This window comes from Drosophila subobscura, chromosome E (genome assembly GCF_008121235.1).
Source record: "Drosophila subobscura isolate 14011-0131.10 chromosome E, UCBerk_Dsub_1.0, whole genome shotgun sequence".
Lineage (NCBI taxonomy): Eukaryota > Metazoa > Arthropoda > Insecta > Diptera > Drosophilidae > Drosophila > Drosophila subobscura.
In genome coordinates this window covers 18,968,493-18,994,743 of record NC_048531.1, presented here as the reverse complement: position 1 = coordinate 18,994,743, position 26,251 = coordinate 18,968,493, and the positions used below count along the sequence as shown (strand labels likewise).

Genomic DNA, 26,251 nt, shown 5'->3' with positions numbered 1-26,251 from the left:
CACCCGAAAGCCGAACCCAAACTCGAACCCGAACCACGCTGAGCGAATCGAGAAATGAGAATTGAGAGCCCAAAACAAAAGTGCTAACAAAGCTGGCAAGCAAAACAAGACAAGATCGGGCACGAAACGATGACGTAGCGAGGTTCGTTCCATTGCAGCTTCGAGCACCGAATTCCCGCTTCCACTGGAAGGCTGAAAAGCTCGCGACTGGAAGCGCAGTCAGTGGATCTTGAAGCTAGCGGCTGGAGCGCTGGAGCTGCCAATTTTTAGTCATTGTGAGCCACTCGTGCGCGCTGGACGTGTTTTCAAATTTGATCGCTAACCTCCCCGCGCGTTTCCTCCCCCCGCACACACCCACAACGAATCGAAGTGTAAGCAACAAGTGCCAAAAGGGAGACAAAAACCCAACAAGATCCGAGACACTATCCATATGTACATGCATACATACGTACATAATATGTACATGTATACTGTACTGTCTGTGTGTGTGTGTGTGTGTATGTAATGGAATGCGCATATTTGTGCCGTCTTCCCCTCCCCTCTGACTTTTTAATAACTTTTGATCGCACAGTGCCGCGTCACTCTCCCCCGACCCCCTCCCCTGCCCTGCCTGCCGCGCTGTCTAACGTTCATCTTAACTACATTTTTTTATGGATCTTCATGTGTCTCGCTCTTTGCTTTGTGTTTAATTTTTAATTCTTTTTTTTCGTTCGCTTATTCCGCTTTGACTTTGTTGTTCCGTTCGCTCCGAGCGAGAGAGACCATTCCGAGGGGTGCCCTGCCGTGTGGCGTGGCGGACTTGAGTGTTCTAATTTTGAGCTGCTGCTTAAATTAGAGGCTGATACTCGTATTCGTATTCGCATTCGCATTCGTATCTTTTTCGGTGTGGAATTTGTGCTAAACACGTGAATGGCTCGGAGTGGAGCAACGGCGGCTGGAGCATGGCGTGCGAATCGGCCAAAAACTAGCCCACAATCGCGTACTCATAAATACTAAAAGTCGCCGGCGGGGGGCGTGGGGTCTCGTGGTCCAACGGAATTATACAGATAGCTGGACGGGCTGGGCTGGGCCTAGCCCATTGCATAATAAGGCGAATGCGCGGAGAAGCGAAAACAAAAACCGAAAGCGAATCTGAATCTGAGTCTGAGTCTAAGTCTGGCTCTGGCTACAAGTCTTGAGTCTTGCCGCGGAATCTGAATCTGGTTTTCCGCTGTTCGATTGGTTTTCTCTCAAGTTTTGGCTGGCACGAGCGGAAGACCGACTCTCTGGCAACCTTTTCAGGCTCTTAAGCGAATAAACGTAGCAAAAGTAATGAGCAAAAATTAAAAAACAATAGAACGCAGACACCCAGAATGTGGGCACAGACACAGGCAGGCAGGCAAGGCTTGGCTGCGCTTTGGCGACGCCTAACGGCATTAATCAAATGACTGAAGACACAAACTTGGCCAAGACCCAAACCGTGCATCGCTTGGAGGGTTTTCTATATGTACATATGTATGTATGATGAACAGCTAGCCATAAATGTTGCCAAAAGCCAACGCTCGTTCCATGGAATCATGCCCTAATGAGACACCATTTACTGCAAAGGCGTGGCCCCCCTCCCCAACCCCAGCCATTTGGCATGTGTTTGGGCCAACAGGAAGCAGACTTAGGCAGCAGAGAAAAACAAAAAGATCTAACAGAATTACATTCCGTTCTCTAGGCATGGAAAACTCAATTCCAGAATGTCTAAGCATAGCTCTTGGCTGATCCATTCATCATCGTAATTATGGTTCTGGCTGGTCTCTGATATTTCAAACTTAATGACGTTGTCGTAGAATATTTACCAAAAAATATATTCCCACAGCAGCAGCATTTCTTAACTGAGTTGTAGCTCTCAAAATCCCCCAGCAAGTCATTCACAAATCAATGACCAGTTGGTGTTGCTGTTGGTTGGCTGTTGGCTGTTGGCTTTTGGCAAAAATCAAACTTGAGATCGCACCCACGTCTAGAACGAGGCGTTGAACCACGACATGTGGGTGGCTGTGGCTGCCAGATGACAACGACAACAACGACAGATTTGTGTAGGGGTTTCGGCAAGGCACAAGCAACAACAACAACATATGAAATATTTATTCGGACAGCAAGCAAATCGAAAAGTGTACAAAATACCAGCAGACACCTACGTGCGCAGCTCATTCTATGATATACCTCGAATAAAGATATATTTGTACTGTTTATAGATTTGGCAATGCAACACTCTGACGCTGACGCTATATCGTTGAATGTTTGGGCATTACGTAATGCCCTAAACTAGGTGTGTTGCCGCCTGGCTGGCCCTCTTCTACCCATTTTAGTCACGACAAAACGATGTTAACACTTTTCCTTGTTTGTTTGCTGTCCCTCTCAAGTGGGGATGGCAGGGGAGTAGATCGGAGGGAAGCGAAGTTGACCAACTGTGTAAATAGCCAAACAAAGGCAGGCGGTCAGTGCGTCAGCGACATTCCCATTTTCATTCCCATTCCCATGACCTTGTCCGAGCTGAATATAGAACACGAGAGTGAGGTGGAGTCGAGTCGAGTGCTTCGGGCTGCAACTAATTAGGTTCATTGCCAATGCCAAGTGTCAGTGCTCGTGGATGACATCAGAGTGATCGGGGGATCACTCATAAGTCGGAGTCCCAGGCTGCTCGCTCGTTAATTTATGCAATTCAGGCAACGCAATTACGTACTCTCCGGGCCAGTGTCACGTAAAGGCGAACTCATCCGAGATTCGAGTGTGAGATGAGTGAGAGTGATGTCATCTGGGGATGGGGGTTAACAGTTTGATTTGTTTGCCAGTCAATAAATAGTATTTGGAAATCTGCATAAAGCCACGGACTCAGAACTGGTGTTTGGACATGTATATCATAGCGCGGCTTTGGCTGTGGTTATGGCCATTTGAGTGCTAACCGGATTTCCTACAATTAAGTCTGCCAGACGCAGTTTGACGCCTCGTTGTCTTTCGGCCAAGAATGCAGAAATCCAAACAGAAATCTCTCGTGTGGGAGGGGAGCCAAAGCAACTTTCAGTTTGCGCAAATTGTTAGGGTAAAAGTGCGACAAGTGAAAACAGGCAAACAATTGGCAATTGATTGTGGCAGATTTCATTACTAGCCGCCACTTTTATTGTTAATAATATTAACAGCAGCGACAGCAGTGGCAGCGGCTGCTCCCACGTTTACACTGAGCAAACCTTGGCGGCCTTCTGGACTGGCTTTTGTGAAAGATTTTACCTGTACAGGCACATGGGGCTGGCACTCTGCCCACCAGCGGATTGTCTGTTTGTGTATTGCGGCGAAATTCCAAACTAAGTGATTTCTGTTATTTTTCAGACTCTTTTTTGTATGTTTTTTGTGGTGTTGTACTCTCGTACTCGCACTCGCAGTCGCAGTCGGAGTATTCAATTTTCCTTTTCGCTCGCTTCGTTTTGGAGCGCTTCGAGCTTGGAGCTGACGAAACCAGTTTTGCTTTATAGCCAGATTCAGATTCAGATTCAGAGATATTCGCACATGAGCCCACAACATTTTTCGACTCTCTTCGCTCTCGTTGGAGCTTTGAGCTTTGCATGACGTCATGGTTTGTTTTGGCCAGGCCAGAGAGCCAGCTCCGAGCGCTCCGATCAGTTCCCATTGCGCCACGAACGTGTGCAAACGAAACTGAAACTTACTTGTTGTCGAGTCGCGTCTAATCAATAAATATTCATTCATATTTCATCGTTTAGTGCACAGATCATAGCTCATAGCTCCTATGCATGGAAAGAAAAAGTGAAGTGCGATAGTGCGAGAGAAGAGCGAGAGAAGATGGACGTCAAAGACATAAAGGGCGCCAAGGTGACGCACGCGGGTCTGCTGAAGCACAACAACGATGGCAGCACCGAGACGCAGAAGATCACCCACGCGGGATTGGTGGCCCGCAGCCCCGAGGGCACCGCCGCCAAGGGCATGAATATCCGCGGCAACGAGGACCTATGGGTGGAGATCCAGGCGAACACTTTCCGCAATTGGGTCAACGAGCACTTGCGCGAGACGGGAATGCAGGTGAGTTCCGTCAGTCGGTCAGTGTCTGGTTATGCAACACTTTCTGCCTTTCTGGCTGATCGATCAAGCGAGCAAAAACAATTACCAATTCAATGGAGCTAGTTGGAGGGGGATAGTTAGGTATGTAGAACTATCGCATGGCTGCCGGAGCAGGGCCTGGGAAATGCTGATCGCTGATCGCTGATCGCTGATGGCGTATCGATGATCGCCGATCAAGCTGAAAGTGAATTCAGACTTGTGTAAGTCGAGACTCCGCGGCCACGCTTGGGCAGGTGACAAAGCGTCAATCCGAATTATCAACTGGAGCTCTGAGCTCTTCCGTAAGTCGCCTTAAATGGCCAGACTCATAAAACTTAGCTCAGCCCGCACGCCCACGCTGGCGAGCGACTTCAATGGAGAGGGGAGCTGTGAGCCTGAGCTATGAGCTGTGAGCGATTACAATTATAATAATTCCAAGTGTACACGGACCACAATGCATTGCATTTGTCAATTATATGACTGCTGGCAGTCAGTCCGCCAGTTCGAATGATTTTCTCACACGCCAAGCTACGCACAAACAACAACAACCCCAACTCGAGCCGACCATATTTGGGGGCCTGAATGCCAAGGCCAAGACGCATCAATGTATTCCCCATTACCAGTTACACAAAAACAAGCTACAAGCTTTAGCTTTTGTCCGAGATTGAATTTTCGAGTTTCTCGCATAATTTGTTGGCCAAAATAAATACGAGATGCGCAAGGCAAGGCTGAAGACCCCAAGCAGTATTCGGAGTGTAAACAGCGCTAATTGAGAGCTGGCAACGCGGGACTATGCCCGGTCTATTCGGGTCACCCGGCCAAATGGAGAGTGCCGACAGAGCATTTATTTGTAGCAAACACCAAACACCACTCCACCTTCAACCTTCCATCAGTGCGAGTATATTCTGGTGCGAGTTTATGACAAATGAAATTGCAATCAACTTTGTATGACATGTGCATAAAAAGCAAACAAGAGGCGCTGCCCACAGACTTTGCATAGAGAACAGGGAATAGGGGTAAGGGTAAGAGGCGCATCTTCAAAATTTAAAGTAAATTCCGAGAGAACAGCAGCACCTCAGCTTGTTGGAGAGCTGCGCACAATGCCTGGCGGTTGAGCTCTGTGCAAGATTTTTATGGCATCCAATGAATATTTTCCGTGGCACAAACAAACGGCAACAGACACGCGATTGTCTTCGTCTTCGTCTTGGGTTGGGTTGGGCTTGGGTTCTCCGCCTGTGGGGCTGAATGCTGACAGTGAGCAGATAAAAAGCTTTATGTCAAATGCTTAAAATCGCTCACAATTGGCTGCACCGGGCGCCGGAGCATACGGAGAAAGCCTGTCTCTGGTGCCGAGTAGATTGTAGCAGCATGAGGAGTGTGTGTTCCCATGCCCGTGCTTGGGCGGTTCACCTTGTAAAGTGGGCCACGAGTCGTGTGTATATGTTGTAGCTGATTGCTCATTAGGCAGGGTGAGGCGAACAGAGGCACACGGGAGGGCGTCACACACAGAGCTAATGAGCGTGGAAACTCTTTACCGTTTCTCCTTTTCTCAGGTCCACGACTGGGCAACGGACTTTTGCGATGGCACCTGCCTGTGCGCCCTCGTGGAGGGACTGCAAACGCGACCGCTGAAACCCTCCTGGAACCGGCGGCCTGCCAACCAGCATCACTATCTGGAGAATGCCACCACGGCCTTGAAGTCGATCGAGGCGGACCACATCAAGCTGGTGAACATCGGCAATGTGGACATCATCAATGGGAACGTGAAGCTGATTCTCGGCCTGATCTGGTCGCTGATTGTGCGCTACCAGATCGGACGCAGCAAGTTCCCGCCCCGCAAGCTGATGCTGGCCTGGCTCCAGGCAGCACTGCCAGACTGCAAGATCACCAACCTGACGACCGACTGGAACAGCGGCGTCAATCTGGCCGCGCTGCTGGACTACTGCCAGCCGGGCCTTTTCCCGCACTGGCGCAGCCTCGATCCTAGTCAGAGTGTGCGAAACTGCACCAATGCCATGAACCTGGCGCAGCGCGAGTTCAATGTGCCCAAGGTCCTCGAGCCGGAGTACCTGGCCTCGCCCTGGCTGGACGAGCTGTCGGGCATGACCTACCTCTCGTACTTCATGAAGCCCGGCGGACCTGGCTACAACGCCACCATGCGCTGGGTAAACACGCAGGTCAAAGATCCAGTCAAGAATTTCACGGTGAGTTGTGCGATACTATCGCAAGGCTGCCGCTTTACAGTACTGCCCGCTGCAAGCCTTTACAACACTGCATCTGGCTTCTTGTTGTTAATTGCATTTTAATTGGAATCTTCACTCATTTCGCCGCACAGACGGACTGGAATGATGGACGCGTCATGTGCGAAATCATCAAGGGTCTGGGTGGGTCGGCGCCAGCGCCGGAGAAGCTCAGCACGGATCCCTTTCACTACGAAAACAACATACGCAAGGCGGTGGATGCCGGGGCCAAGCTGGGCGTGCAGCCCATTCTCACAGCCAAGGACATGGCCACCCCGGAAGTGGAGCATCTGGGCATCATGGCATACGCGGCCAATCTGCAGTGGGTGCCCCCACGTCCGCCACTCTCCGACCTGGTCAACGTTTATTTGGAGAGCACATCCGGACGCGTGGGCGAGCCGGTGAGTCATGCATAAAAGGGAATGGAATGGCGTTCGTTAATGCTTAATGCTTAATGCTTGTTTCACACGCAGACGCATTTCCGCATCGATGTAATGTCGCGGGACATCAGCCTGAGCTCGGTGCGCTGCCATGTGGTGCCGCCTTCCGGCCAGCCGGGTCAGCCCGTGCGCCTGAATGCCCATGGCGAAGGAGTCTACGTGCCGGAACGTTACGGCATGCACGAAATTGTGGTGGAGATTGGCGAGGACAGCCTGGGGGGCCACTTCTTCCGCGTTCTGCCCCGCCAGCTGCAGGTGGCGCCACCCGGCATGGCACCCTGTGCCCTGGGCAGCCTCGTGGAAGTGCTGGTCAACGCCACGGGCGCACCCAAGACGGAGGATATTCTCGTCACAGCCGTCTCCCCCACTGGCATCTCCCACAACTGTCCGCTGAAGAAGATCGACGAGGGACACAGTGCCATATTCAAGCCGGACGAGGCTGGCATCTGGGAGATAGCCATCACCTACCAGGGCAGGCACATCCAGGGCGGACCCTTCACCTGCGCCGTCTTCGATGCCTCCGGCGTGTCCGTGCACGGCCTCGATGGCGCCATGCCACTGCGTGCCCACACCTTCGAGGTGGATGCTCGCGGTGTGGGTGTCTCCGGAGAGCTTCACGTGGACATTGTCCACGACAAGCACTCGCTGGTGTGCTCCGTGGAGAAGATCGTCGAGAACAAGTACCGAGTGACCTTTATGCCGCGCCAGAACGGCAAGTACCGCGTCTATATCTACTTCAATGGCTACGATGTCAAGGGTTCGCCCTTCATGTGAGTATCTGATGGATGCAAAAGGGTTTTTGAATGATTTGCTAACCTTTTTTGTGCTTGCAGCATGCGCGTGGGCACCAAGGGACGTTCGGGCAAGACGCGCAGCAGCCCACTGCATGAGAGCAAACATCGCTCGGAGAGTCCTTCGATGCATTTCATTTCGACGACAAACGCACGGCACAACGACTACCGCAACGCCTCGCTGTCGCGCCACAATGCGGCAGAGCGCACCAACAGCTACTCGCCGCAGTACTCGCCCAAGCTGGACACGACCGACTACCACAGCTCCAGCTCCAGGTACTATAAGCGGGAGAGCGAGGTGAGTGAACGGGACGAGTAGAGTATGCATGCGGCACGGGCTCTGTGGCTAACGCTTCCCTGGCACACGTCATCGAAATTGAACGTTTTGGCTAACCCACGACTAACACTAAACCCTTGTCCCTCCCCGAACACACACACTGAACATTACATTCGACAGGAGAACCGCCACACATCCACTCCTCCGCCCGCGCCTCCGATCAGCGGCTCGCCGACGGTGAAGTACCTCAACTCCGCCGACCTGTACACGGAGAGTCCCACTGGCATGCGTCGCGACTCGAAGACCTCCAACAGCAGCTCCACCAAGAACGATTACTACTACGACAAGGAGAACGAGCTGTACAGCCAGCGGCGCGGTGCGGCCAAGCCCAAGCTGACGCCTCCGCGCGAAGAGCGCGAGAGCCAGAGCAGCAGCAGCAACAGCTACCAGCAGCAGCGGCACCAGCAGCTGACCAGCACAATGACCAGCTCGCTTAGTCCAATACCTAGTCCCACACTAAATGTAACTAAATTTTGTTTGTTTCAAAGTCCCCAATCCAAAATCCAAATCCGTAAACCGGGAAAATGTCTCTTGCCAGCTGTGTGTGAAGTCTCCCCGCTTAGAACTTCCACTTATCTGTTTGTTCTGCTCTCTCCTCCCACAGACACGGTCCAGCGAGATGCACACCCACAGTCCGCTGACCATCAAGACATCGAATCAGTTTGAGAGTTCCACGCGCAACCTGAGCGGCAGTCCCCGGCATGCCTCCGTTTCGCCTGTGCAGCGCTACTCCCCGAACAGCGCCTACATCACGACGGCCACCCATCGCATGGGCAGTCCAGTGACCAGCACTTTGAACAAGGTTAGTAGCACACCTCTTGGGTATACCTGAATGATCCTCTGACTTCTTTCCTGCTCCCCAGAATGGCTATGAGACAACGCGCACCGTGGAAAAGTCGAGCTCCTCGACCTACAAGTCATCCTCGAACTACGTGACGGACTCCAATGTGCGGGCGAGTCCCTCGCTGTATGGCACTGCTGAGCGACTGCGTCGCACGGGCTCCCCTGAGCCGCGCATCGATCACTCCTCCAACGTGAGGGTGTCCTCGATGAAGCCGGCATCGGCCAGGCGCGACAGCTGGGACGTGATCAACAAGACGAAGCACATGCTCTCGCACAATTCGCTCGAATCGCTGGCGAACATGACCGAGACGCAGCTGAACACGGAACTGCAATACAACCGCCCCGACCTGGACCACGAGACGCACCGCAATACGCAGTACAACAAATTCGCTCTACAAAAACAACAACAGCAGCAGCAGCAACAACAGCAACAGCAACAGTCGGACTACCGTCGAGACTCTCCGGACACCGCAGAACGCTATAAGTAAGTGGCGGCTGAAGAGATCCAGCTGGAATCCTTATTGATGTTCGTTCTATTGCAGACCCAGTGCCATCACAGTCAAGTCACACTCGAACAACACGTACACGGACAAGTCTGGCGGCTACACGAAGACCGTCAAGGAGTCCAGCGAGCATGTTGTGACCGAGAGCAACGGACACGGTCCCCTGCCTGCTCCCGGCTATGGCTACAGTTCGCTCTCTCGATTTCGACCCATAGACGGCAATGCAACGGGTGCTAGGGCCATACGAGTGCAAGACATACCAAATGGCTCCATTGGCCGACCCGTCGAGTTCGAGATTGACGGATCAAAGGCCGGCTCTGGCAACCTGGAGATCCTGGTCAATGGCGGGCGTGTCACCTCCTCGGTGCGCTCGCTGGGCGGACAACGATTCATTGCCAGCTTCACACCGCACGAGCATGGAACGCACACTGTGCAGATCACCTTCAATGGCGAAACAGTTCCAGGTGAGTTTATAATTTAAGTTCAGAGTCTGTGGGCGGATTGTCTATATTTGTGGTCATAATGATGGTCATATGCGGATGGATGAGTGATGGAAGCTGATCGGCGGAATGCGGAAGGGGAGGGCACAGCTTGAAAAAAGTAGCAATCAGAAATAACATTAAATGCGCAGCATAAAAGTATGCCCTGCACATTTCACAACACTAGAGTCATGTCGTGAGAGCATAAAAGCCTCTCTCTCCCTTGCTTACTCTCTTTGGAATCCGCTCTCGCTGCCCAGAGTTGCTCTCACGTGTGCTCACCTACCGTGATCTTTCGTTCGCTTTACGCTCTGCCGCGCTCAGCGAATGCTTGGCTGCTACCTGCCTGACGGGTTTCGGGCGGATGCTCAATGGCTGGCTAGCTGCTGGCTGCTGGCGCTCCGAACCAGAGTCGCGTTGGCAGTCACAGCTCGCGTTTGAAACGAATCTGACACGTCGGCGGCGCAGTTAACCACGATCGGATCGTATCGCATTGCAAACGGAACAAAACGCAACGCAAGTGAAGCTAAAATTGGCAAGAAACACACGGAAAAAGTGCCTAAGAAAAATGCGAAGAACTGTTTGTGTTAGGCTCAAAACAAAAACCGAAAAAACCGACAAAGAAACAACAGTTTGGCCGAGAGAAAAGAACAGAGTGGATACAGAATGTGTGTTGTGGAATGTGTAGCGAAACGAAAAGATTCCGTGTGAGATTTCTAAGCCAAAGAAATATGCTAATATCAAATGCGGACGTCTCCGCTGCCGCTGCCACTCCACTCTCTGTTTTTGGGGTCTCTCGTTTTGTGTGGGGCGAACGCTGCTGCCAGGGCGAACGAAAACCAGTTTAATGAACCTTTAAGCTCAGGCATTCCAGCACAGGCGGGGCACGGGACTGGCTGGCTCGCTGCCTGCCTGACTGTTTGCCTGTTTGCTTGCCTGCGTTTTGCCTAGACCAAATCAATAATGCGAAGAAAACTGTCTCCCCGAGTGCAATTTATCTGCGATGACAAAGGGGCAGCCATTTTGTTTCGCTCTTTGCCACAAGCAAGACTGCCACAGCCACAGCCACTGCCACTGCAACTGCAACTTAAGCTGCTGTCAAAGGCGCGCAGATACATTTTTTCGCTGTGCACTCGCACTCGTACTCGTATGTGGTTCAAGGCGCACTTGTTGCATGCCTCACTGGTGGTGGTGTGTAACTCGCTGCAGGCGGAAATCAAAGCCAAGCGCTAAGGGAAGTGCGGATGGAGCGGACGGAGCGGTGGGTTTCCTTTGGCTGCAGCTGAAACCCGTTGGGATAGGTTGTCAGTCAGGTATGCGGAGGAGGGCGCGACAGTGACAGGGTTCAGCGACAGGTATGCGCGAGAGATCCGAGCGATCCCTACGGAGATTGCAATTTCTTGGCCACGTCGGCCACTTTCCACCAACACGAATATACACATTTACATCTGTGTGTGTGTATTTATTTTCGTTTTCGTTTGGGTTTTGTTTCGTTTCGTTCCGTTTCTTTCTTTAGTTTTTTGTTTAACAATGAGCAGCCACACCCGTCTGTCTCTTGGCAGCTCTCCCCGGCTCCAATGGGACAGGCGGGCAGGCAGGCTTTTACCCCAGCGCTTATGGCCATTTCCGCTCCCTCGCGGCCCAACATATTGGCACACATTCCCACTTCCCGAGCTCAGCTCGACTCTTTGGGATTTTTATGAGCTTCAGCCAAAGTGAAACCTCGCTGGCAGCTGCCGCGAGTCGCGCATAATTTAATGACGAAAATTGTCGAAAACGCTGAAAGTACTCGTACATAAATACAACAGCAGAGAGCGGCATTAACTGGTTTTTGTTTTCGTCAACCTCTCTGGCAGCCCCGTAGCCCGATTAAAGTGATAAATATATTAAGAAACGAAAAATAAATAAACTTAAACAAATGAAATCGCGTCGCGGGTCGTGGAAAAACGCGATTAAAACGTGCGCCGAATCGGTGATCGTGCCGCGATGCCACTTTGTGCATCGTTCCGCAGATTCTTGAAACTGTTTTATATTTATTTGTTGTGTCTCTTGTTGAACTTCTGATTGCAGCGCCTAAAACATAAAAAGAACAACGCAGTGCAGTGCTCGTGTTTACCATAAATAAATAAAATAAAATAAAAATAATTCATTTACAACTCGCTGACATAATCGTTACACACACACAAAATTCATTTTCAACTCTTTCAAGTTCAGACGTGCCGCCCAACGCTTGTGATTTAATTTAACAAAAGAAAAAAGGTCTGCCGCACGCGTTCTACGACATCGACATCGAAATCGATTCCAATTCCCCGACACACACACAAACGACAATCTTGCACTGCCCAGTCCAGCCAGAATCCAGCACAAGAGAACCAGCCACAAAAACGTAAATCCTCTTTTGTAACATACGAAAAATATTTCAGTTTAACGGTCAGCCAGTATCAGGAGACAGCTGCAGGCCATCCTAACGGGCATCTCTATTGCTAGTCACGTAACCGCAGCGTCAGAGACAGAGACAGAGACAGAACCCCAATGCCTACATACAGACAGCTGCATATGTATATGCAGATTGAATAACCACGTTGGGAGCTACATAGCTAGGCTGCACTTGTTCTCTGGCCACTGGGAAGCCTCTGTCGATGCCACAACTCAGCGCAGCGATTAGCACTCGGTCCGGGAAACCGGCCAGCAGAGCGAGCGCACGGCCCCAGGAGTAGCCCAGCTGTGGGTTAGTCGGTTCTCAGATGCTCTTGCACTTGGCCAGCATGGGGAGAGAACTGGCGGAAAAGCAGCAGGCAGCAGGCAGCAGGCAGTGAGCCAGAGTCAAGTGAATCTAATTAACGAGCAGGCAAAACTCTTACTTGCTGTCAGCTACACTGAGAGAAGAGTCTAGCAGTCTCTCAATCACAGAGTGCACACAAATTCCCTGTTAGTTTAGTTTTTTTTTCGCTCAGTGTAGTTGCTGGCGGTCGGCTAACTGTAACTATTTTTGCATAGCACAACCAGCCAGCCAGCCAGCCAGCCATCCCCTTGGCCATGAATAGAGTTATGTGTATGCGATAACTGATTAATGATGGCCCCGATTGGCAGAACAGTAAAGCCAGCAGAACCATTCAGCCAAAGTGCTAGGCGCAAACAGAAGAGGAAGAGCAAGAAGGAAGGGGAGGAGGAGGAGGAGGAGGAGGAGGAGCGACACTCTGTTTTTTGCCGACACAATTTTCGGTTTCTTTTTGGTTGGGCAAACAGAAGTCGTAAAAGTTTTCCCAGGGATAGGACAGATGGATGGAGAGACAAAGTCCCAAGTTAAACGATTTGCGCAAGCCAATGGGTTGTGGAAGTCAAAGCGAGTTTGTGTTTTTTGTAGCTGCAAGTATGACAGACAGCAGCGCAACAGTTTGATTTTTTTTTTCCATCGAACTGACGCCTGGCCGTTGTGGCAATTTTCATGGAAAAGCCATAAAAAAGTGGCTGGCTGCAGCGGCAACGACTGCGAACGCTAAAAGGAAAAGTGCAACAATTGCAAAAAGAGAAATGGATGGAAAGTTGCTGCAAAACAAAAGTAAATTTGAACGCCCGGCAGCAGCAGCAAACAAAACAGAGACGGAGACAGAGGCAGAGGCAGAGACTCTGTGTCCGTCGAGTCCAATGAACATTCCGCTGCGAGATCTCGTGGGGCAGGCAGAGCACTCCTCTGCCACTGTGTCTGGCGTGGCCGTAAACAAACAAACATTTAACGAACCAATTGGCCATTGCCAATCTCTGCCGCGTCAATTGGGGCTCCTTCAACTATTTAATGAGGCATTTAGCTAGCCAGCCTGCAACGTTTCGAAACATTCCTAAACACTGAACTAGCTTTGGCAAATTATGTCGCTGCCTGCCACTGCCTGCTTGCCCCACTCGTAACACAGATACAGATACTCGAGCACAGATACGCACTTGTCGTTGGCAACGAGGCGGCACAGATGAAGATTGCGACAATTATAATGAGGAGGCAAGCGAGAAACAATGCAAAGTCGCAGCGGAAACCTTGCCAGCCAGCCAGCCCCAAGGTGTGCCGAGGGGCACTCCAGCAGTTGGCAGATTGTGATTTGCATTTTGCAGATTGCAGCAGCAGATTGCTGCCGCAGATTGCAGCTGATTACAGTAGTTAAATCTCCATCGAAACCATTCCAATCGACCGTCTTTGTGGGTCAAGTGCAGCACTGACCTTATTAGCTCTTTGAATTGACAATTTCCATCGTTTTTTATGGCAATTTCTTGTCTCTTTATGTTGCAGGTTCACCGTGGCACGCTGAAATCATGTCCTCACCCGGCCTAACCGCTCTGGGCGAATCCACACGCCTTGTGCCCGCCAATACGCCGGCGGTTTTTGAGATACTGCCGCCTCCTGGACAAAGCCTGAGCAAGGGCGAGTGCGTGGCAACAGTGCTGACCCCAAACAAGTCAAAGCTGAATGCCAGAGTCACCCATGAGGCGGCAAATGGTGCTGCACGCATCGAGTTCGTACCCACCGAGGTGGGCACGCACGTCATCGATGCGTCCATCAATGGCACAAAGATAGCTGGTGGCCCACTGATCGCCAAGGTCTACGACTCCAGCCTGATCCAAGTGACCGAAGTGAATGGCGGAGTGGTCGGCCAGCCGTGCCAGTTCCGCGTGGACGCGAGTGCCGCAGGCGAGGGACAGCTGGAGATATCCATCAACGAGGGCGAAGTCCCGAACCACGTCCAGGTTGTGGGCGGCGGTCGCTGCCTGGTCTCCTTCACCCCAGAGCAGGCCAAGTCCCACCTGATAGACATCAAGTTCAACGGCGAAACGGTGCGCGGCTGTCCCTTCGTCTGCGCCGTGGCGGACACCTCGCGCGTCCTCCTAAATCTCACCAATCTGGAGCTCATACCCGTCAACCGGCCCTCCTCCTTCCACATCACCGTCAGCGGAGGCGGCGCCGCCGAGCTGGCAGTCAGCGTGCGCGGTCCCCTCGGGGAGCTGCCCGTCCGAGTCACGGGCGATATCCATGCCGGATTTACGGCCGAATTTACGCCCACCAGCGTCGGCGGGCACTCGATAAATGTGGAGTACAATGGGTTCGCCGTGCAGGGCACACCCTTCCTGGCCAAGTCATACGACGCCAGCAAGGTGGTCGTGGGCAGCGTCTCGCGCGGCACCATGGGCCGACCCGTGCAGTTCACCGTCGATGCGGGCGATGCCGGTGAGGGTAACCTGGAGATAACAATCTCCGCCAAGGGACAGAATATACCCACGCAGGTGCATCCGCAAGGCAGTGCAAGGTAAGCAGAGAGCAGAATGGATTACCCCTGAATCGATTCTCATTTGATTTCTCTTCTTCGACAGATTCTCCGTTTCGTTTGTGCCGACCGAGTCGTGTGAGCACACGATTAATGTGTCCTTTAATAAAATGCCCGTGCCCGGGTGCCCCATAACGGTGGGCATCAGTGGGGGCGTGGCCGGGCCACAAGTGTCGCTCGGTGGCCCTGGACCCGTGCACCAGACCAATTCTTTTGTAATCAATCACAACGGCGGCCGTTTGGAAGACATTGAGGTCAATGTGGAAGGTATGTAAGACGGTGGGCCAGTAGCTGCTGCCACTCCCGTGAGGTCTCTCCCTCTCCTCTCCCCTCCCCTCCCCTCCATGTTGCACACACATTCATTGCCACCTGCCTGTGTATGTGTTTGCCGCATTCGGTTTTAGTTCTAGTCCTAAGATTCGTAATTTAATTGCTCGTTTGGCTAAATGTTTTCGCATTCGATTGGTTTCAATTTTGCATCTCAATGTACATCTCATGCAACTGTAATTGTAACTGTAACTGTAACTGTACATCCTGTATCTGTGTGTGTGTCTCGTATCTGTGGTATCTTTGTATCTTCGCATCTCACAAACTTTCACATACAAACAGCACATTTTCCAGCAGCACGCACATAGCCCTGACCCTCTCTCGATGCTCTCCCCTTGCCTCATTGTGCTGCACTTTGTATGAGCGGAAATTGTTGTGGAAAACTCTCATGCATGCCACCCACCTCCCACCTGTATTTTGCTGTGTTGTGGGTTAGCCAGTCGCCCATTTAGAGACTGAATTTATGAGTTGCTCGTATGTACATCCGCAGTAGCTACATATGTATTCCCCCCACCCGTTGCGTGTGTAATTATGCGACACATTTATCATTCGCTTAACCGTAGACCGTGCTCTTCCCTCTGGGACTGTCCGAGTTCGACAAGCAGCTTCTAGCAGATTCCCCCCCATTCAGCTGCTGCTTTACTTTAAATCTTAATTCTCCTTCTGTGTGTAATTTGATTCTCTCTCTCTCTCTCTGTGTGTGTCTCTGCTTTGTTTCCCTCTTTTTGTTGTTATAATTTTGCTCACTTTTATATTCTGTATTATATATTTCAGGACGGCGAAATCTTTTGTACTAGACTATTACATATATATACATTATATGGCATATACTTACCTTTATTATCTATACCAATACTGAGCTCCCTCCGAGCTCTCCCCCCTACCTAATATCCAATGTGTACATTCCGTTTTGGCAGGTGTATATATTGTGACCCATGACTTACACTCTTCCGCTAACAGTCCGACAAAAACCCCACACAAATAACACCCCAAAGAGTGTCGCTCTACCCACAACATACTTATTATGATTAACAATGAAAAATGATAAATATAATGGAGTATTTACTAATGTCCGATTGTATACTAATCCGTTCCTCCCTACTGATTACTGATACCGATTACTGATACCGATTATACTCTGTAGCATTACGCGGATCTAAATAATAATAAAAATCTGGTTGCAATCAAACGTAAGCCAAGACCCCTTTAGGTTGTGTGTCTCCATTCAGCAGGAATGACTCTTAGCTCCTCCAACGTGTACAGATTCGAGTGTGGGAATTACTGATTTATCTATCTACTTTATCTACTTTAAGTATCTACAGTCCATGCCATCTATCAGTCTCCTAACTAACCTTTTCTGGCACAATCTTTACACGACTAACTGCAACTCCAAGTGAATGACTCGAACACAAAACTAACCACAAAGCAGACCCATTTGAAAGTCTCCTCCACCTAATGCCAATTACTTACTAATCGAGTGAACATTTTTCCAAATTTTTCAATACCAAAACACTAACACAACAAACACACAACACATTCGACCGAAATCCAACCCAAATCGTTGCCCAATTTCAATCAAACAAAAAACAAAACAAAAACCAATCTCAAAACTCATTTCCGGCCGCGTCGCAAATTGCAAATCGAAACTAAAATAAACCAAAATCGATCAACTATCGATTAAACATTAATCAATACTAAAAAAATGAAAACAAAACCCAAAACACAAACGGAAAATCAGGACCTGCTGGCCAGTCGGTGCCTGCCCAAGTGCATCAGTCCGCTGAGGGCGTCTTCAAGGCGGAATTTGTGCCACGCGTCGTCGGCGAGCATCGTGTCAATGTGACGGTCAATGGATTGGCCACAGCTGGCAGTCCCTATGCAGCAAAGGTGAGTTCAGATCCCACCCCAAAATCTACATAAACTTAATGCAAATCTTTACTTCCTCCAGGTCTACGATGTCAGCGCCATCAAGGTGAAGAATGTGAGCAGTGGCACGGTGGGCAAGGCTGTCACCTTCCTCGTGGAAACCTCCCAAGCGGGACCCGGCAATCTGGAGGTGACTGTCAATGGCGGCCGAGTGCCGACTTCGGCTCAGGCCCAGGGCCAGCACACGTATGCCATCAGCTTCACGCCCCGCGAGGCCGAGAGCCACACCGTGGAGCTGCGCTTCAACAGCCAGGATGTGCCTGGCTCCCCGTTCACCTGTCGCGTGGCTGCCGCAGCTCGCATACAGTCCCCCGAGACCATGGACAAGGTGAGCGTTGGCAGACTCTTCGAGTTTGTTGTGGAATCGGACACCAAACCGACGGTGGAAGTGCTGGGACCCGCACGACGCAGTGTGCCCGTAAAGATCGATCCCCTGGGCTCCGCTGCCCTCGGCTACAATGTCAAGTTCGAGCCCATGGAGGTGGGCGATCACTCGGTGGAGGTGCGCCTGCCCGGCGGTGGCCATGTCGAGGGCAGTCCCTTTCTGCTGAAGGCCTACTCCGCAGAGAAAGTCATCGTCACGGACATCCGCGCTGGAGTGGTGAACAAGAGCGTCAGCTTTGGCATCAACGCCTCCCAGGCGGGCGCTGGCAATCTGGAGATCATCGTCGCCGTCAATGGCAAGAATGTGCCCAACTTTGTCCAGTCGGAGGGCAACGCGCGGTTCAAGGTGAACTTTAAGCCCACGGAGGCGGCTTCCCACTCGCTGTCGGTGCGCTTCAACGGACATCCCGTGCCAGGGTCGCCCTTCAGCTGCCACATTGCAGCCGCAGCCGCTTCGCCTTCGATGGGACTACCCCGGGCCATGGCCATGGGCGAGTGCCTCAAGCAGGCGGCCGTCAAGATGGACAACACCTTCGAGCTGGAGGGCTTCGAGGGCGTGGAGCCGCAGATCTTTGTCACCTCACCGTCGGGCGACAACGAGCACTGTCAGCTGAGCCAGCACGACGGCGGCAGCTACTCGGCCTCCTTCCGGCCCAGCACCGTGGGGCGTCACCTGATCAGCGTCACAGCGAACGATCAGCACATCAATGGCTCCCCGTTCAGCTGCAACGTCTTCGACGTCTCGCGTGTCAGCATCAGCGGTCTGGAGCAGCAGTACGGACCGGCCACCCTGGGCGTTCCTGTGACATTCAGCGTGGACGCAGCTGGGGCGGGAGAGGGCACCCTGGAGCTCGTGGTCTCCACCGACAGTAGCACGGTCAAGGCTGAGGTGGTGGCCTGTGCGCGCGGCCTGTACGACGTGACCTTTGTGCCGCAGAGCACGGAGCCGCATTACGTGAACATCACCTTCAACGAGGTGGCCGTCGACGGCAGTCCCTTCCGCGTGGACATCCAACAGCACACGCAGCACATACAGATCGGCAGCCTGGCGGCCATTGACTTCCCCGCCGACGATCAGATCGTGGAGATCATCTCGCCCGATGGCAAGTCCGTGCCGTACACCATCAACCGACAGACGGCGGAGTTCCGCACCCATGCGACGGGCAACTACACTTTGCGCTTCATCGATCGCGAGACGCGCCAGCACATTGGATCGCGCACCCTCTGCGCCTTTGATCCAATGCTCGTGAAGATCACCGAGGTGGGAGAGGCATTCTGCCATCGTCCGGCCAGCATTGGCGTCTCCCTGAACGAGGCGGGCCAAGGGGATCTCTCCGCGCTGGTCCGTTGCGGAGCCACCGAAGTGCCGCACACCATTCGCGGACCCAACAAGGCCGGCGTCTACGAGATTGTGTATCAGCCCACTCGCGTGGCTCCCCACAAGATCAGCATCCTCTTCAACGATGTGCCCATCTCGCTGAAGCCCCTGGAGATCAATGTGCTGCCAGCCAGCGCAGGGAAGGAGATCAGCGTCAGCGGCTTGGGTCTCTACCAAGCGAGAGTGGGCAAGACGACGTCCTTTGCCATTGACACAGTGAAGCGACCGGCGAGGGAGTTCGATGTGGTGGTGTCGGGGCCAGGAGGCCAGGCGCTGCCCGTCCGCTGTTACCAGACCAAGAACGGGCATCTGCAGGCGGAGTTCAGCATCAACAAGCCGGGACAATGTATCATAGGTAAGTGCTAAAGATAAATGATTGTGATCCCAACTAATCTTCCCCTTTGCAGAGGTTCTCCATCAATCGAAACCGCTGCCCGGCAGTCCCTTCACCTGCGAGTCCTTCGACAGCAGCAAGGTGAGCGTCCAGGGTGTCAGCAAGGAATCGCTGGCGCTGCACAGCCCCAACAGCTTCACCGTGCGCACGGACAATGCAGGCACAGCCGAGCTGGAGGCATTCGCCATCTCCCCGAGCAACCAGAGCCTGCCCGTGCTCATCAACGAGCAGTCGGAGGGCCTCTACAGCGTGGAGTTTGTGCCCTCGCAGCCGGGCAACTACAAGCTGACGCTGATGTACGGCGGAGAGACGATTCCCAGCTCACCGCTGACCTTCAGCGCCTCGGCCAGCGGAGTGCGGAACGATGCCCGAGCCGCTGGCCATGGCCTGGAGGTGTGCCATCGCAACAAGGAGGCCTCGTTCGTGGTCTACTGTCCCATTGCGCCGAATGTGCAGATCGAACGGCTGGACGAGTACGGGGAGCGCATTGAGCCGAAGATCAAGGCGCTGGGCAACAACGAGTGGCGCATCTCCTACGTCATCCTGTCCGTTGGCAAGTACGAGATTCGAGCCAGCTGTCCCAATCGCGGCAGCTTGCCCGGCTCGCCCTGGCACATCTGCTGCGTGGAGTCCAACAAGGTGACGCCCGTGGGCGGCTGGGGCACGCTGGTGGATCACGACGGGCGGCTGATTCTGCCCGCGCGCATCATTTTCGAGGTGGAGAACGCGGGACCGGGCAAGCTGGTCTGCAGCATCGACGGCATCGAGATACCAGTGGACAAGATGTCCGACGGCAAGATGTGCCTCAACATCACAGGCGAGAATCTGGCTGCTGGTGAGCACGATCTGGACCTCACCTGGAGCGGACTGACCATCACCCAGTGCCCGAGAAGCGCCTTTGTCACCGGCCAACAGGCGGCGGACAAGGTGCAGCTGATGGGCCGCGGACTGGCTGCCGCACAAGCCGGCGAGGCGGCTCACTTCACCATCGATGCTTCGAATGCGCCGGCTGGCAGACCGGAGGTGATCCTCTGCACCAGCCAGGAGAACACAGCGCTGCCCGTCAGCCTGGCGCAGCCCCGTCCCAGCGAGAACATTTGGCTGGCCTCGTACACGCCGCAAAAGTCCACCACGGGCACCCTCACGCTGTCCGTTAAGTGGAACGGACGACTGGTCAAGGGCTGTCCGCTCACAGTGGCCGTGGGCTCCTCCATGGACGCCTCCAAGGTGATTGCCTCCGGCGAGGGTCTGCGCCACGGCATTGTCGGCAAGGACATCAAGTCGTGGATCGACACGAGGCGCGCGGGTCCCGGCGAACTCACCGCCCACTGTGCCGGTGTCCGCAAGGTGGCCTACTGCGAGCTCTACGACCACGGCGATGCCACATTCACACTGAACATCAAGCCCCAAGAGCCGGGACGACATCTGCTGACCATCAAGTATGGCGGCCAGAATGTGCCCGGCTCTCCGTTTGCCCTGAAGGTGGCCGGAGCACCAGATGCCAGCAAGGTGAGTGCGGGAATTCAACATTTATTCTGTGTATGTGCTCATGGTTCTTCTTCCCCTCTGAAGGTGCGCGTGTACGGCCCAGGCATAGAGCACGGCGTGCTTGCCACATTCCAGTCCCGTTTCATCTGCGACACACGCGGCGCCGGCGCAGGACAACTGACGGTACGCGTGCGCGGACCCAAGGGCGCTTTCCGCGTGGAAATGCAACGCGAGAGCCAAAAGGATCGCACCATTCTGTGCAAGGTAGGAAGGAAATGAATGAAGTGTGAGCCTATAGCCTATGGCTTACACATATTTTATTTGTTTCCAGTACGATCCAACCGAACCTGGCGACTATCGTGTCGAGGTGAAGTGGGCGGGCGAGTTTGTGCCGGGCTCCCCGTTCCCCGTCATGATCTTCGACACTGAGGAGGAGCTACGAAGGTTCCTGCAGGGCATATGAGGCCGGCTCAATCATCACGTCATCGTCTTCCCCAGTGGCATCAGTCCGCTGCCACCGCTGCGCAATCAGCCCAGACGACGGGCCTCGACTTGTACTCCCCTGTAGCCACGAGACCCCACATTCCCGACACCCTTTGTAGTATATTCGATTAAGCTATAGCTAACCCACACAGACAGATAGACAGACAGATCGATGGATGGCTGATGTTGTACTAAACTTAATAGCTAACTTGACGAGGCGACTAACGAGCGTATCTAGGATAATCCCAAGGCAATGGATGAGCTAATCCTTTGACCTTTTTTATATATTTAATAGCGTTTTAGAGTGTGTCTTGTACAATGTAAAAACTGCAATTTGAATGGCTTAAATGTGTGTAGCGCTGTATGCAATACCGCACCCCACACAGTGTCCGTTGCTAACTCCGATTAAAAATACACAAAATATATTATTAAACAAATGAAGAGATGCCCTGCCGCCTGCTAGACTGCATCCCACTCCTCGGGCAGTGCAAATTCGTTGACAAACTCCTTGCGATATGTGCGCACAAATTCGATCAGATTCGCCTCCAGCCGCTTGCGCTGCGTCTCCTCCAAGCTCTTTCTATTTTCAGGTTTGTACAAATTGGTCGTCGTATCCATCATCAGTATGGCCAGCAGCGTGCGGCGGTTCTTCAGCTGCAGGTCTTGGAATCTTTCGTGCATCAGCAGCTCTGTCCAGGGCTGCTCGAAGTAGTCCAGGAAATTGTCTATCCAGCCGCTCTGCCAGCGATTTCGCATGTTATTCAGCAGCGCCACATGCCGCCCGCAAAAGTATTCGAGAAACAACAAACTTTTCTTCTGCAAAAGGGAGACACAAAGTTGAGTTTGAAGTGTTCCCAGATGGCCATCTTCACGCACCTTTTTTGTGACGCACACAATCTCCATGACAAACATTTTGTGGTTCACGCGAACGCGACAGAAATCTCCATCCTGATAGGTTGTCATGTTCTCCATGAACTCGTTCGTTATCTGGCCCATGAGCAGCGGCTGTGGGGAAACGATCTTCACCATCTGATAGTTCATGGGCAGGCGACTCGTGAACATGTTCGCCTTGGAGAAGCGCTGATGGGTCGATCCCCCTTGCATGTTGAGAATGAAGGCCAGCTGGAGGAGGGAGAACTCTGAGCTTATCTGTGGATCTGCCAGGAGGTTCTCACCTTCTCCGCACACTCTTGTGGATTGGTGTGCGTGTACTGGTAGTTGGGGCTGGGATCCATCGTGATGTACTGCCCAATGGCATAGATATTCGGATCATTCGTGCAGAAATCCGCATTGACAATGATCTTTCTGTTTTCGAGAGCAATGCCAGCGTCGAGGAGGACTGTAAAGAAGGAGGAATATGCATAAAGAAAGTAATCATCGATCTATAAGTACTTCTCTCAAATCCCGAGCACATGAAGCTCTCATCAAAGTTGATGAACATGTCGCAGTTCAGAGTGATGCACTTCCTGCTCGGAGTCAGCTGGAACTCTACGCTCTCGATGGTCGTGTGATTGGGGAAGTAGAGCAGTCGACTGTAGTTGGCGGATAAGTAAATTTCAATGCCCAGATCGGCCACCATCTCCAGGAGTATCAAGTCCAGCCCAGCATCCTCGCGGGGGTAGAGGATGTGCTCCGATACCTGCGGAATGTGCGGCTGCACGTAGGTGATGTCCCCCGCCTGGCAGCCATGGGTGACCAGAAAGTTGATGCACTCGAAGACGGGCATGCCGTAGCCGTAGACGATGATGGGAGTGCACAGATTGTCCCGATCGATCATGGTCTGCAGCTTGTGGTAGAGTATGATCTTGTCCAGGCGATAGTTGATCGCGGAATAGTTGTAGGGCATGGCGGCAGTGGGATCCTCGCCCCTCAGCCCATACCGAATGTCACTCAGCAGGAGCAACTTTTCGTAGTAAATGTTGCAGCTATCCGACAGGCGTAGAACCTTCTCAGTGCTGCAAAGGATTGAGGGGGAAAGATGAGCAGTTGATTCGGGACTTAACTCACCGATCGATGGCCACCAGATTGCCGGGCACAAACTGCACCCAGTGCCGCAGATCCATGCGGTGTGTGGCGTCCTTCACGAAGGGAATGCTCGAGCCGATGCTCACGTAGCAGTGCTTGCTGCCGTGGCAGTAGCTGCAGCTGAAGTCCGAGTCGTAAGCAGCCTCCACCACGCCGTGTGGCACAATCACCGTGATGTCCAGCAGCGGCAGGCAGTTGTAGCGCTTAAAGTTGGCAAAGCTGCGGGCAGAACTCAGTATCTTTGGCGAGGATAAGTTGCAGTTTGCACTCCTTACTCCTTGGTGTTCCAGCCGAAGATGATGTGCCGCAGAAAGGCGCGACAAATGTCCGAGAAGCCCACAATGACCAGCGGATGGGGTATGCCCATGTGCTTGCTGGGCAACAGATTGTGGCACACGACGTGGAGATGGGCGCTGAAGAAGTTGATCCTGGGAAAGTCCACGGTGTCGATCTGCCGCTTCAGTCCATCGTTGTCGTTTTGCGGAAACCAATTACGAGTCACCCTGCGCGGCTCCACGGGCATCATGTTGTACATCAGATCATTGGGCAATGAAACGCCCTAAGAAGAGAAGGGTAGATCTCAGCTAAGGAGGGGAAAGGAGGCACTGGGCAACCCACCATAAAGTGATGGAAATAGTAGAGCTCCCGATAGTTATCCTGCATGGCCACGGAGCGCACAATCGAATCACACCAAACCTGGAACAGAGGATGCAGCTTGAACATCACAATCTCACCGCGTCTGTGCGTCAAGTGGAACTCATCTCGGGGCAGATAGAACTTCCGGCTGAGTGCGTCATAGTCCGTAAAGGGTCTGCAGGAGGAGGAGCAAGAGACTCTCGTTGCAGCAGCACCTAGCGGCAGCTCCACTCACCGCAACACAATGAAACCCACAATGGTGCGAGACACGCTGTTGCCACAGTGCACCGTGTAGCAGGTGAACTCCGTCTCCTCGTTGTTGAAAATGTCCGCAAAGACTTGATCAATGAGCTGGCTGCCCTCCGGGGAGATCAGGTTGGACACGACCCAACTGATGCCGCTCTCCTGATCCCTCTCGGAATATGCGCTCTTCCTGGGAATGGTTGTTAGCCGCAACATGGACATGATCTCCTCCAGTTCACTCCGCTTCAGCTGAAATAGGTGCAGATCCCCGAAGAGAGTGCAGCGATGGGCCACATAGAGGCTGTCCGAGACAGAGCTATTGGGACGATGAGCAGTGCGCTGGAAGGAAAGGGAGATTAGAGGCCACAGGAGAGGGGAGAGAGGAGAGAGAGTTCTGCCACTCACCAAGAAGAATCGAATCAACTCTCGCTGACTCTTGGACAGCGTTGAAGTGGCTGGCACCCGAATCAGGCAGTGATCGAGCTCCGGGAAAGCGCTAAACATGGCCGAGAGAAAGAAGAAGGTGTACTCCAGCCTCACCCTGGGATTCAGATTGAACATCTTGAGCAGAAAGGCGCTGGAGGCACGCTTCAGGTACTCCACTGTGTTCCCTCCGTCTTCAAGTTCCTCGCCGCTGGGCAGATCGAAGGAGATCTCCAGCAGCTCGTGCACGGCCTTCACATAATGTTGGCCATGTCGTAGTTCTGAAAGTATTCCAAGTTGGAATGGAGTCAGAGTGGAGAGTGGAGAGTGGAGCATGCACAACTCACCGTCGTAGATGCACTCGAACTGTGAGGACATCAGCTGGCTGTGCCGCAGCTCAAACTCGTCCTGCGGCGGGGCATGCGGCAGCATTATGCTGGACATGGTCGTGACGCTGCCACCTCCATTTAGTGGCTTGCTCGTCAGAGTGGACTCTGTGTAGAGCTCCTTGTAGGGCTTGGTGTGCGTCGAGCTGTAAGTGCGGACTCCAGAGAATGCCATGCAGCCAATGGGCATCGCACTTACATGACTTCGAGGGAGACTTTGCCATGTTTGGCTCCTGGCGTGCACCTCACGAGGTTGCCCAGTCGCTGCAGATGAAAGTTTGTGGCCAGCAGCTCCACATCCAACTTGTCCGTGAGCCACATCAGCCCAGCGATGTTTTCTGCCAGCTAATGGGAGATGAGAGTTTGATCTGTGTACCTGGGAGGCACTCACCTCTGCCACAATGATCAGCTCCTTGCGGCCAGTTCGCTCCGAGTCGAGCAGCTCCTCGGCTATGTAAAAGTCGCCGTTCTTCTGCCGCAGCTGCGGCTCCTCGTGGTCTATCATCTCCACAATGTCATCGTTGTCCTCGGGACTGCAGGGCAGAAAAGATTAAAGCGGAATATCCTCTCTCTCAGAGAGAAGCCACTCACAGTGCCTTGCGAAAGGATATCGTGGGCATAACGTCTCTGCGATTGATGATAATCACCGAGGGCAGACCCCGCTGCTCCGACAAAGTGCAAAACGTTGGGTAATATGTCTGGCCGTACTGCTGAATGGCCTCGTATGCATCGTTCTTTACGCTGCTTGGCGGTCTGCTGACAATCAGGAAATGAACTTTGTGCTCGTTGTAGAACAACTCCGTGACAAGGTCCTTGAGCACGGTGGGCTGCTCATTCCGGCAGATGAAGAAGTTAAAGAACATCGTGTTGAGGCGACTCAGGGGCAGATCCAAGCTGCAGGGAGAGAGGCGAGATGGAAGAGAGGAGAAATGGAACTCCATGGCAACTCCTACCAGAATCTCGCACTCAACCAATGCAGCCACAGATCGTTGGCCAGCACCGGGATGTTCGGGTAGATGTGGAACTCCCCGTACGCCAGCGGACTGGTAAAGTGATTCGGATCGTAGACAATCAGTCGGTAGGCCTGGTGCTCGTAGAACAGCTGCCTCAGCGGTGCTCTCCGCTTCTCCCCGAAATGGTGGGTG

The 26,251-nt window shown here is 52.9% G+C and overlaps 2 protein-coding genes across 5 annotated transcripts; one reads left to right on the top strand and one right to left on the bottom strand.

Moving 5' to 3' along the window:
* Positions 1-284: 284 nt before the first annotated feature.
* On the top strand, positions 285-21,617 carry LOC117892224 (filamin-B). Of its 4 annotated transcripts, XM_034798323.1 has the most exons (17): positions 288-371; positions 3,741-4,056; positions 5,628-6,278; positions 6,410-6,715; positions 6,788-7,524; positions 7,588-7,843; positions 8,003-8,344; positions 8,487-8,684; positions 8,746-9,209; positions 9,268-9,692; positions 13,984-14,995; positions 15,060-15,280; positions 17,079-17,227; positions 17,289-19,383; positions 19,436-20,931; positions 20,995-21,174; positions 21,242-21,617. In XM_034798323.1, the coding sequence occupies exons 2-17, from the start codon at positions 3,820-3,822 to the stop codon at positions 21,371-21,373; spliced, it is 8,901 nt and encodes a 2,966-aa protein (XP_034654214.1). In that variant the 5' UTR covers positions 288-371; positions 3,741-3,819; the 3' UTR covers positions 21,374-21,617. The 4 variants fall into 4 exon arrangements, with proteins under 4 accessions (XP_034654218.1, XP_034654214.1, XP_034654215.1 ...); XM_034798324.1 differs by lacking the exons at positions 288-371; positions 8,003-8,344; XM_034798327.1 differs by lacking the exons at positions 17,079-17,227; positions 17,289-19,383; positions 19,436-20,931; positions 20,995-21,174; positions 21,242-21,617 and adding an exon at positions 16,115-16,547 and having other exon boundaries at positions 285-371.
* A 19-nt stretch (positions 21,618-21,636) lies between these two features.
* On the bottom strand, positions 21,637-26,047 carry LOC117889898 (cilia- and flagella-associated protein 61). Its single transcript, XM_034794409.1, has 13 exons — positions 25,698-26,047; positions 25,498-25,639; positions 25,306-25,451; positions 25,068-25,252; positions 24,703-25,001; positions 24,290-24,636; positions 24,037-24,229; positions 23,694-23,977; positions 23,401-23,637; positions 22,786-23,348; positions 22,569-22,732; positions 22,270-22,515; positions 21,637-22,209 (listed from the first exon to the last, which is right to left on the bottom strand). The coding sequence occupies exons 1-13, from the start codon at positions 26,045-26,047 to the stop codon at positions 21,853-21,855; spliced, it is 3,513 nt and encodes a 1,170-aa protein (XP_034650300.1). The 3' UTR covers positions 21,637-21,852.
* Between the last annotated feature and the right edge of the window lie 204 nt (positions 26,048-26,251).